We start from the raw sequence: 13,220 nt of genomic DNA on the forward strand, positions 1-13,220 counted from the left end.
CAATCGTGAATCGCGAAAACCCGGAAGTGCTCTTCCAGCACTTGTTGTTTGAGCATGTACAGGCTATTTTTCTTGTCATTATTCCCTAGAACAATGCAGTATTACAACTATTTTACATAGCATTTACATTGTATTATAAGTAATCTAGAGATGATTTAAAGTATACGGGAGGATGTGTGTGGGTTATCCTGGATCGGGATCGGAAAAAAACCGGAAGTTCTTCCCCACTACAGGAAACATCCTCTCCACATCCACTGTATCTAGCCCTTTCAATATTTGATAGGTTTCAGTGAGATTCCACCTCAATCTTCTAGACTCCAGTGAGTGCATGCCCAGAGTCATCAAATACTTCTCATATGTTGACCCTTTCATTCTCTGGATCAATCTCGTGAGTCTCCTCTGGACCTTCTCCAATGCCAACACCTCCTATTTTAGATAAGGAGCCCAAAACTACTCCCAGTAAACCAAGTGCAGTCTGACCAATGCTTTACAAAGCCTCAGCATTCCATCCTTGCTTTTATATTCTAGTCCTTTTGAAATGAATGCTAACTTTGCATTTCCCTTCCATACCACTGACTCAACTTGCAAGTTAACCTTTAGGGGATCCTGTAAGAGGACTCCCAAGTTCCTTTGCACCTCTGACTTGAATTTGCTACCTGTTTAGAAAGTAGTCTGTGCCTTTATTCCTTCTACCAAAGTGCATAACCATAAACTTCCCTATACTGTTTCACATCTGCCACTTTCTCCATTCTCCTAATCTGTCTAAGTCAGGGGTCGGCAACCTTTACCACTGAAAGAGCCATATGGACCCGTTTCCCACAGAAAAGAAAACACTGGGAGCCACAAAACCTGTTTGACATTTAAAATGAAATAACACTGCATACAATGGTTTTTTTTGCCTTTATGCTATGTATAAACAAACTATAATGTGTTGCATTTATGAAATCGATGAACTCCGGCAGAGAAAACGAAATTACATTTCTGCATGCAACAAAAACATTTTGAACTCCGACAAAAAGACGTTGGGTTGAAGGTTACTCCATAGTTAGCCTACCGTGGATCGAAAAATTAAAAGAAATCGCGCACTGGCGGGTGTCAGGCATTGGCAGTGGTGACGTATATTAATAGCGATAAAAAACACGTAGCGGTGTGCTACACGCAGCGCTAAAATAACGACACGGAGTCGGTAAACTGCAGTCAAAGATAACTTTATTCGAACTAAACAGCCTTGCTTTTAAGCCTCCCTCAACCCGCCCCCCCCCCCCCCCATGGGTGTGGATGCTCCAAAAGACACGTACTCACAAACCCCCGTAGGTTATCTCCCTTAGCCTGAACGCTGGCTAATTGTGAGCCAGTTTGGATGTGCCAGGAAATGGGTCGCCACAACATTTTATTTAGATTGTACAAGATCACCATATCTTCAAATTTAGAATTACATTTCAAAAACTAACAAACTAACATAAAATACATTTTAATTAAATACTCATCATTTATTTTCCAAAGCCACAGGGAGCCGCAGCACAGAGATGAAAGAGTCGCATGTGGCTCCGGAGCCGCGGGTTGCCGACCCCTGGTCTAAGTCCTGCAGACTCCCCACTTTCTCAACACTACTTGCATCTCTATCTATTTTTGTATTGTCTGCAAATTCACAAAATCATGAATTTTTTCATCCAGTTCATGAACCTATAACATGAAAAAAGCAGTCTCAACATTAGCCCTGGCAGTCACCTGTAGCCAACCAGAAAAGGATTCCTTTATTCCCACTCTTTGCCTCTTGCCAGTCAGCCAGTCTTCTATCCATGCTAGGCTCTTTCCTGTAATATCATGATGCAATAAATCACTTTGTCTCCACGGCCTTCTGGGGAAGAGAATTCCAAATAACTAATTTCAGTCCTCAATGGCCTGTCCTTTTTTCTTGACACTGAGACTCATAGATTCTTTAACCACAGCCGCACTAAGTCCTTTCAGAATTTTGTATGAATTTTTGTTACTATTTCTTAAGTTTAGTATTTTGTATGGCATTTTTGTCTAGAAGAGATTCAATAGATTCAGTAATAATATTGTTAGCAGTTTTTCTCGTCCTGTTAAATAGAAGGATTTACCCTCTATTTACAATAGAAGGCCACTTTATTAGGTACACTGGTACAAATGCAAATTAATGCAAATAACTAATGAGCCAATTATGTGGCAGCAACTTACTGCATAAAAACATGCAGACATGGTCAAGAGATTCACTTTTTGTTCAGACCAAACATCAGAATGGGAGGGGAATGTGATCTAAGTTACTTTGACCATAGAGTGATTTCTAATGCCTGACAGGGTGGTTTGAGAATCTCAGAAATTGCTGCTCTGGTCGGATTTTCATTCACAACAGTCTGTGAAGTTTACAGAAGAAGGTGCAAAAAACAAAAACTGCAGTGAGCAGCAGTTTTGTGGGTGAAAACACCTTGTTAATGAGAGGGGTCAGAGGAAGCATATCAAGATGGCGCCACGTGCAGCTTCGTATCAACTTTACAGTGATTTCTGCAATTTCCTTCGCACTTCTTGTTCAAGAAGCTGATAGTCACATCCAGTACGATAGGCTGATTCTTCTGAACATAGGGAAAACGGCATTTATCCACAACGTGCTGCCTTTTCTACACTGAGAATCCCTGCTTACGCGATCCATGGAAGACTCATTTATTACAGTGCTGCTACCTCAGAAGTAGCACTGGAGGCGAGGGAGAGGGGCTGGTGTCCTGGTGAGGCAGAGACGGTGTGCTAATCAACTGCTACTCCCTAGCATACTCCTGGCTAACATTCAGTCCCTGGATAACAAGCTGTACAAATTGAGAGCCAGAATCTCCTACTAGTGGGAAACAATGGAATGCTTCATGGAGACCTGGCTGACAGAGGAGATACTGGATCACACCATCGAGCCCTCTGGGTTCTCCCTGTTCCTGGCAGATGAGGTCAAAAGATCTCTCTGGGAAGAGTAAAGGAGGTGGGGTATGCTTCATGGTCAAATATACTAGGCGCGACCCCCTGGAATATGCATGCCCTTAAATCTTTTTGTGCTGCTATGGAGTTCGTGGCTTTTATTATCACAGCTTCACAGCTGTGTATATTCTGCTGCAGGCTGATACTGACCTGGCTCTCAAGGAACTGTATGTGACCATCAGCACCCTGGAGACTGCACTCCCAGAGGCTGCCTTCATCATCGCAGGAGACTTTAATAGACCTTCGCTGTCTAAAGTCTCAAAACGAAGTTTTGTCAACACATCCAGGTGAGCACAAGGTGGGATAGTGTACTCGACCACTGCTACTCTCCCTTCTGCAATGCTTACAAAGTGCTCCTCCGTCCACCACTTGGAAAGTCGCATCATTCTTCCATCTTGCTTCTGCTAATGTATAGGCAGAAGCTGAAACAAGAGGTGGCCATAGTTAAAACCGTCCACTGTTGATCCGACCAATTGGTCTCCATGCTATAGGACTACTTTGATGAGATCAACTGGAATGTCTTTCATGAAGAGAATGTCTCCAAATTCATAGATGAGGTCCCAAGCTTCATTCGGAAGTGCATCGAGGATGTTGCCCCCCAGAAATCGGTAAGGGTCTATCCAAACCAAAAACCCTAGATCAGCAGTTTGGTACGAGCAGCACTTAACACACGAGACAGCTTACATTGCCAGTAACCAACAGGAACTCAAGAAATGCAGGCACGATCTACGCAAAGTCATTAAGGCAGTGAAAAGCTAATACAGGAACAAGATCCAGACACAACTCTCCACCAACAACACACACAGCTTTGTCAAGGTCTGCACACCATCGCAGACTTCAAAGCTAAGCGGAATGGTGCTGCCAGCACCACTGCCTCTCTCCCTGGTGAGCTAAATCTTTTTATGTTCAGTTCGATGTTGCCAACACTGAGCCCCCAAGGAGAGCCGCTGAAGCACCTTATATCTTAGTCATCTCTGAGGTTGAAGTACACAGGTGTTTCCAATGAGTTGACAGTTACAAGGCTGTGGAACTGAGGGGTGACCTTTTAGAACAGAGGTAAGGATTTTTTTTAGCCGGAGCGTAGTGAATCTTTGGAATGCTCTGCCACAGACTGTGGTGGAGGCCAAGTCCATGGATATATTTAAGATGGAAGTTGATAATTTGCTGATCAATCGGGGCATCAAGGATAAGGTAAAAAGGCATATGTATGGGATTGATTGGGATCTGGGATCGGCTATGATGGAATGGCAGAGCAGATTCGATGGGCTGAATGGCCTAATTCTGCTTCTTTTTCTTATGGTTTTATAATCTGGGATGTTCAAACCAGGGTCAAGCATCTGTTGTACTGTCTTGTAGATCTGCAGCTTCTGTGAAGTTGACTTTGAGATTTCCAAGTTGCAGTTAGTTTTATTGATAGTAGTCATTAAATTTATAGGAGTTTTCCATAATCAAGAGTTTGATAGAAAAATTTCTTTGTCTTTTTTAATTGAAAATTAAGGAAGTTTCTTTGTAACCCTTTCTTAATCTTACAGTGCCTTGAAAAGGTATTCAGTCCCCACAACTAGTTTCACATTTTACTGTTTCATTTTCTAAGTTAAAAGTATATTGAAGTCAGAATTTTTTGAACTAATCTATAAAACACTGCGGATCATGTCAAATCAAAAGAAAAATTCCAGAACCTGTCAACAATTTACTAAGAATTAAAAACACAAAATTGTGAGGCTGAAAAAATAGTCATCCCCTTTGTAATTACTAAACTAACTTTCCTCAGGAACAATACTGTACATTGCCTTACTAAATCACCCAATTTGTTGTTGATTAGAGATCACCTGCCTTCAATGAAATCCTAAGAATAAGTAACCCCTCTCTCTTCTGTATGGTCTAAAATGTACAAACCCCATTTCCAGAAAAGTTGGGATATTTTCCAAAATGCAATAAAAACAAAAATCTATGATATGTTAATTCACGTGAACCTTTATTTAACTGACAAAAGTACAAAGAAAAGATTTTCAATAGTTTTACTGACCAACTTAATTGTATTTTGTAAATATACACAGATTTAGAATTTGATGGCTGCAACACACTCAACAAAAGTTGGGACAGAGGCATGTTTACCATTGTGTTACATCACCTTTCCTTTTAATAACACTTTTTAATCGTTTTGGAACTGAGGATACTAATTGTAGTAGATTTGCAATTGGAAATTTTGTCCATTCTTGCTTGATATAAGACTTCAGCTGCTCAACAGTCCATGGTCTCAGTTGTCTGATTCTCCTCTTCATGATGCACCATACATTTTCAATAGGAGATAGATCTGGACTGGCAGCAGGCCAGTCAAGCACACGCACTCTATGTCTACAAAGCCACACTGTTGTAGCCCGTGCAGAATGTGGTCTGGCATTGTCCTGCTGAAATAAGCATGGACGGGAAGAGACGTCGCCTTGATGGCAACTTACGTCTCTCTAAAATCGTAATATATGCCTCATAGTCAATGGTACCTTCACATACATGCAACTCACCCATGCCGTGGGCAATGATGCACCCCCATACCATCACAGATGCTGGCTTTTGCACCTTTCACTGATAAAAATCAGGAATGTCATTTTCATCTTTGGCACAGAGAACTTGACGCCTGTTTTTTCCGAAAACTAGCTGAAATGTGGACACATCTGACCACAGCACATAGTGCCACAGTCTTTCGGTCCATCTGAGAAGAGCTTGGGCCCAGAGAACTCGCCAGCGTTTTTGCATAGAGTTGATGTATGGCTTCCTCCTTGCGTAATACAGTTTCAAGTTGCATTTCTGGATGCAGCGACAGACTGTGTTAAGTGACAATGGTTTTCTGAAGTACTCCCGAGCCCAGGTGGCTATAGTTGTCACAGTAGCATGACGGTTTCTTAGGCAGTGCCGCCTGAGGGCTCGAAGATCACGTGCATTCAACAGTGGTTTCCGACCTTACCCTTTACGCACTGAGATGTCTCTGAATTCTCTGAATCTTTTCACAATATTATGTACTGTAGATGTTGAAAGACCGAAATTCTCTGCAATCTTGCGTTGGGAAATGTTCCTTCTGAGCTGACTAACAATTCTCTCACGAATTTTGGCACGAAGTGGTGAGCCACGACCCATTTTTGCTTGCAAAGACTGAGCTTTTGATGGATGCTGCTTTTATACCCAATCACAATACGTCACCTGCTACCAATTAACCTGCTTAATGTGGAGTCTTCCAAACCGGTGTTACTTGAATATTCTGTGCACTTTTCAATCTTATTTTAACTCTGTCCCAACTTTTGTTGTGTGTGTTGCAGCCATGAAATTCTAAATTTGTGTATATTTACAAAATACAATTAAGTTGGTCAGTAAAACTATTGAAAATCTTTTTGTATTTTTGTCAGTTAAATAAAGGTTCACGTGAATTAACATATCACAGATTTTTGTTTTTATTGCATTTTGGAAAATATTCCAACTTTTCTGGAAATGGGGTTTGTATGATAGATTTTCAACAGAGATTACCTAACTCTAACCCAAAAGAACATTTAAGACAAATCAGTGAAATGATGATAGAGAAGCACAAATCTGGTGGTGTGTTCCTGACCATCTCAAAGATACTGAACATCCCTCAGTGCTTAGTGCAATCCATTGTGGAAAAAGTGGAAAAATATGAAACCACAGCCACACTGCTTAGGTCAAGCTGCTGCTTTAGACTTAGAGAAGAATAACACTTGTAAGAAAGGTCACTGATACCAACAGTGAGCTGCAAATGTCAATGGTTGCAACTGGTGATAAATTTCATGGCTCCACAATCTCTTAACTTCCGTTAACTACAAATGCTATATGCAGTAATATTGTACTTGCAATGTAGAAAAATGTGCTATTACTACTATTTGTGTTCAGCATCAAAGGAGCAGCAATTAGGAAAGATTGAAGTAATAGCTTAAAATTTCCTCAGTAGGGATGAGGTTTACTGCTTATGTACACACTAAACCAGCTGTGACTTTGAACAGATCCACTCGTGTAAACTTTATCAAAGAAGCTGGTCTCAACATGATGGAGTCGCAGAGGAGCCAGGAGCTTGGCAATCAGGAATACTTTGACAGCAAGTGAAATTTTATCCTCAGACTGAATAGCTGTCAAGCTCTTCTGTGGTTATCCAATATTCACAAACTTTCAAAAACTTAACAGTCAATTATCTTAAATTGGGGCACCATGGTAGAGTAGCAGTTAAACAACACTATTATAGCCCAGGATGTCAGAATTCAAAGTTTATTTCCACTGCTGTCTATAATGACTTTGTATATTCTTCCCATGACTGTGTGTATTTTCTCCAGGTGCTCCAGTTTCTACCCACAGTCCAAAGATGTCTTAGTTAGGTTAATCGGTCATTGTAAGTTGTCCTGTGATGAGGCTAGGATTAATTAACTGGATTGCTGGAAGTGTTGCTCATTGGGCCTGACAGGCTTGTTCTGTGCTGTATTTCTAAATCATTCAACCAATAAATAAATAAACAACAATTCAATCAAATGGCTAAATGCAAAACTTAAATTAGAATAAATTGGCTTATTGTCAGGTACAGGGAAAACTGTGTCGTCCATACAGTCATTCTGTCATATCAAAATATTGAGGGAAAATAATAACAATATAGTCAGACAGGCAATAACATTCAAGGCAATGACAAGGTAGACAGTGAGGTCAAGTTTCTATTTTGTAGTACTAGGGGACTTTTTAGTAGTTTTGTAATAGTGGGTTAGAAATTTTCCTTGAGCCTGGTGGTATGTATCTACTGCTCAGTGTGAGGGGTAGAAGTGAGAATATCCAGGGTGGGTGGGATCATTGGTTAAGTTAGCTGTTTTACATTGCAGAGTCCATGAAGAGGAGGCTGGTTTTTGTGATGTGCTGAGCTGCTTCCATAACTCCATAATTTCGAATGGCCTCTGGATACTGAATTAACTTCAAAAATACAACATGCATATCTCCCTCCTCACCATTGCACTCCATCGAAATGATTAAACATGTGTTAGATCTAAGCTGGCAAACGCCCAGTCGATAAATGTACAGTTCTGTCAGGAAAGCTATGTTTCTGTAACAAGTTTTCAGCTTTTGTGCATAGTAAATGACAGCATGAATCAGTTAACAAATGTGGGCTCCCACATGCTTCTTCAGTCAATAAACTGTAGTAAAGTAAAGTCGGCAGTTTTAGATGTATTTACTGTATTTAGTACAAATCTCCAGCCAAGTATAGATAATCTGTTACTTTGTATTTGAAAGTTTTCAAAAAAATTGTTTTTATTTAAAATACGCTGGAAAATTTTCATTGATTTAGTAATAAAGATCGTCATACTACATCGACTTTCTCAATTCTCTGACGATATTGCTCACAGGTTGGGGGTTGGGTAATACTGCTGTTTTTCTTGTTGTGGCATGAATGACTGCAGTTTACAACTGTGTTGTCAAGCTTGTCAGTTCAACAATTAGCTGAGAATTTCTGTTGTCCGGGGAACATGCAAAAATGCCAAACCATTCAGAAGCCTGAAAAAACATTTCAGGAAAGTGGACCAATGCAAAATGTCATCTGCCAAATTTCTAAATTAGATTCAAGCCAATCTACCAGGAGAGCATGTCAAAAGATATAATCTAAGAAATGCTGACTTCGAAGATTCTGAATAAACACATTTCCTTTTGTTGAGTTCTGATGCCTATTGCAGCTCTGACTTGAATCTTGATGATCTGTGAGTGAGATTGTTCATATTATCCAGCAGAACCCTCTGCTGGTAACATGCTGCACACTGTGTCTGAGAAACAATATGCATACCAGTGTAAGTTACAGGAATTAGAGGCTGCGGGCTGTGATTTTGCAACGTTTGAGTTCATCACAGCTGTTAGATCCCAGCTAACCTTACACTAGCTTACCTGCAATGCAGCCATCTAGTGGCAGGCAAAAAAGTTAGTTTATGTACTTTTTAGTAAGGCTGTGGAGTTTTATGGATGTTGAATGTTTAAGTAAATGTGTTGTAAATTATTAAAATTGCAGTGGCTGTGATGGGTTCGTTAATACCTGATCGTTGAACAGAATTGAATTTATTTTTGTGTTAATTTTCTCAAGTTACCAAAACTTTTAATTGTAATGGTACCCTAATTAAGAAAAGTAAATAATTCATATTATTAATGTTTTGTTTCATTTTGAATAACTGGTGTTTGAGCATTATTTTTGAAAGAAGTAATTGATGGGGTTAATGTTTTTATCATTTTAAGATTGTGGATAATACTGCCCCTGGTGGAGATAAAAAAAATTGAAGTCAGATCAAGAAAGAAAATATCATACTGCACGATCAGTTTGCTACTTCTCCCAAATCCACACATGTTAAATGCTTTACTTTATTGAAGTATGTTCCATATGGTATTTGTGGATAGAACTTGTCATGTAAAAAGTTTTTCTTTTGATAAATTGGAAAATAATTGTCAATTAATCTTAATCTAATCTCCAGTTGTAAAGCTAAGGCCATATTACATTATGTCTGTTTTACAAGGAAATTTAATTCTGTACTTTGTGGTCATACAAAGGGAAACATTGTTCAAAATCAAAGAAGTAAAGACAAATATTACAGTGTGCAGTACAGAATTATTCCTGTGGGTGTCTCTTTTCCCCTGTGATTACTTTAACTATGCAAAAGTCGGCATACGGTGGATAAAGTATAAAAGAAACTTGGATGAAAATTTTATGGTTAAAAGAGGATAATCTTACAAAATAAATTGATCTGTGTAATGAAATGTAAGCATACAAGGACTCTCAGTTAAGGGGAATCTGTCTACTTTTTTGTTAATTGTATTTGATTCTTTGTCAATTTCAACTTTTAATATCACCACACATTACAAATAGATGTTAATTTTTCTAAGATGGCACAGTAACATAGTGGTTAGCACAGTTTCTTTACAACACCAACGATCATCACTTAGGGTTTGATTCCCACTGCTGTTTGTAAGGAGTTCTCCCCGTGACTATGTGGGTTTCCTCCCATATCCCAAAGATGTATAGTTAGGGTTAGTCAGTTGCAGGCATGCTATGTTGGCAGCAGAAATGTGCAACATTTGCTGTTTGCCTCCAGTATAATCCTTGGACTGTATTGATCATTAATGCAAAAAAAGTGCATTTCACTAATCTTTTATTTATTTATTTATTAGATTTTTAGAAAATTACAAAGATTACAAAATTACTAAACTTTTAAAAATCTTTTAATAAAACTGTAGTCTTTATTACAACTTTAATAATTTGCATGCTTGGGACTTCACTAATACTGGACTGGCAAATTGTCAGGGAACCATAGATCAGTAGGTAAGTTATTGGAAAGGGTCTTGAGGGATAAGGCATGCACATGGTTGATTAGGGATGGACTGTATAGCTTTGTGTGTGGAAGATGATGTCTCATGAATCTGAAGTAATCTAAAAGGTCACTGATGGAAGACAAGAAAACATAATCAAGTAAAGTCTTTAAGGTTTCACTTGGTGACTCAGGAAGGTTACACGGGATCAAGGGAGAGTTAGCTAACTAGATACAGGATGGACTTGATGGTATAAAGCAATAGCTGATGCATGAACGTTAATGTTTCAGTCTGGTGGCATGTGACAAGTGGTGTGCTATGTGTCAGTTTGTCCTTGAAATCGACAATTTGAGAATGTCTGAATTAGTAATTGCTGATAATACAAAAATAGGTGGTGTTGTAGACAGTAAAGAAGGTTGCCAATATTGCAGGGGATCTTAATCATCTGAGTAAGTGGGACGAGGAATGGTAGATTGCATTTTATTCAGATAAATGAGATATGTTTCATTTTGGTGTGTCAAATCAGGGTAGGACTTTTATAGTAAACAGGGCCCTGGGGAGAACTGACAACCAGAGGGGGACTTAAGAATATAAATGTTTGGTCCTCTGAAAATGGAGTCACAGGTAAACAGGGCAATGGATGACCCTCATTAGTGAGGGCATTGAGTATTGAAGTTTGAATGTTATGTTAGAGTTGTGCAAGATTTGGTGGGTCTGGATTTAGGTTTGATTCCCTTGTTAGGAACAATGTCGTGAATTTAGAAAGAGTACAAATAGATGATGCCAGGATTTCAGGGATTGGGTTATAGGGAGAGGTTGAGGAGGCTAGGACTATATTCCCTGGAGCATAGGAGACAGAGGAGGCCTAAAAGACGTGGAGACAATCATGAGGGGCTTAGGATGAATGTACACAGTCCTTTTCCCAGGGTTGAAGAGGGGGTAGATTAAAGATAAGTGAAGAGAGGAATTAATAGGGACCTGAGAGGCAGCTTTTTCACCTAAAAAGGTGGGCTGTATATGGAATGAAAGGTCAGGGGAACTGGTTGAGGCAGATATGTCAACAACATCTAAAAGACATTTGGACAAGTACACGGATAGAAAAGCTTTAGAGGAATATGGGTCAAATGGGGGCAAATTGGACCAACATAGGGCATCTTGGTCAGTATGGATGAGTTGGGCTGAAGATGCTGTGTCTGTGCCTCAGAAAAAGAGAAGCTAATTTAGCTTATAGTATTGGGGAAGGGATAGATTAGACAAATGGAATATTTTAATGTAATAAGGCAAGAGTTGCTATGTGATAATCTGTTGATGAATTTGGATTGGTACAGTAGAACTGTAGTGGGTCATCTCTGAAACTTTCAAGATGTAGGAGTAGACTGAAGTTAAAAAGTTACAGAACTGTCATTACTGTTAGAAGATTGTGAAAGGGAAAATCTTTTCAGGTATGGTTTTCTAACACCTCTCACTTCACTTGTTTTTAGATTTTGCCCAAATATGTCTTTTATAAAGACCAACCAAGTAAAGAACGGAGAAAATACTTTCCACATAATCCAGTTAATTGAAAGATTGCACAAAAACAAGAGGAAAAAAATTCAGAACTCCAGCCCAGCTTTGTGTACAGCAACGGTGTTGAAGAGATGATCACTCCAGAAATACCAGTATTACAGTAAGTACATAGATGTACAGAATTTTGAAGCAGATATTGTAAGGCTATCTGATCAGGAAACAAAAGTGGTCAATAATGTTCCCTGAAAGTTGAGGGAAAATATTACAAATTAGAATAATTTCTGTAACAAATCTTAATAAATTTAATTTTTACAAGTTGCTACCAAAATTTCCTGAAGGTTTTTGTCACAGACTTAATATTTCAGATCTTATAATCATTCAAAATATTGCAACAATTTAGTTATAAAAACAAGTTGATATATTCCATTTTTAAAATTAATACTGGTACATATAGTTAGCAGTTGTGGTCATTTGTATTAACTTTGACAAATCTGACTCTTAAACAGAATTGTTCTTATGTGTTTTACTTTGATTTTTTTCTATTCTGCACATTTTTAAACAAATAATACATAATCGGTTATATTGTATTGCATGCTAAATGCAAAGTACAATTTAACTTAAGTTGGGTGCAAAGTCTTGGTTTTTTGATATTCAGATACTGGGTATGATATTTACAGTGTTATTTATTTGGATCACCTGGTGCTAACCCAGAAGGTATTGAGAAAATTACTAAGATAATGCTACATACAAAATAATATCATTTGGTTCTATTTGGTTGAATGGTCTGCAGCACCATTAAAACTTTCTGGCTTGGTGGTGGTAAATTTTTTCATCCATTATTAAGCATCTTATCTACCTTTGCCTTAAGATGTTCAAAAACCCTTTTCCGCTGGCCTTTGAAGAAGAGCATTCAAAGTGGAAAAAAGTTGAATGGGAGATTGCTTATTTTAAAACACTGAACCCTGGTCCTTGATTTAACAACCAAAGGAAATGACCATTCCACATATACCCTGTCAAGCCTGAGCAGGGTCTTGTGTTTTAGTCAAGTGTCTTCTCACTTTTCTAAACTTCAGCAAATGCAAGCATATCTTGTCTTATCGTATTAACAACAACTTTCCTTTTTTTAAAAAAAAGACACCAATGCTATACAAGATGCTTGTGGATTTTGCTTTCTGACGATTGGTCAGTCTTTCACCCATTGCAATATGTTACCTCTTACAAAATAAGCTCTTAAGTTCTGTGAAAAACGTTGATATGGCACACCATTATCAAGTATCTTTCAGAAACATCAACATGTTATTCCATTGCCTTCCTTTTGAGAAGTATACCTTATCACACACTAAGATTTCCATAAGATGGCGGCAGGACACAACGCACAGCAGCCACTCCAGGAATTAATATCTGTTATCTGTAAGTAGGGG

At 38.7% G+C, this 13,220-nt stretch overlaps 1 protein-coding gene across 2 annotated transcripts in view; it reads left to right on the forward strand.

The window, feature by feature from the left end:
• Positions 1–13,220, forward strand: part of LOC132380176 (cohesin subunit SA-1) — a 274,712-nt gene that overhangs the window by 186,218 nt on the left and 75,274 nt on the right. For both annotated transcript variants that reach the window (XM_059948844.1, XM_059948854.1), the window contains exon 2: positions 11,775–11,959. In XM_059948844.1, the coding sequence (XP_059804827.1) occupies positions 11,931–11,959 (29 nt within the window). In that variant the 5' untranslated portion in view covers positions 11,775–11,930. The remainder of the gene's footprint in view (positions 1–11,774; positions 11,960–13,220) is intronic.

This window comes from Hypanus sabinus, chromosome 2 (assembly GCF_030144855.1).
Source record: "Hypanus sabinus isolate sHypSab1 chromosome 2, sHypSab1.hap1, whole genome shotgun sequence".
NCBI classification, from domain to species: domain Eukaryota; kingdom Metazoa; phylum Chordata; class Chondrichthyes; order Myliobatiformes; family Dasyatidae; genus Hypanus; species Hypanus sabinus.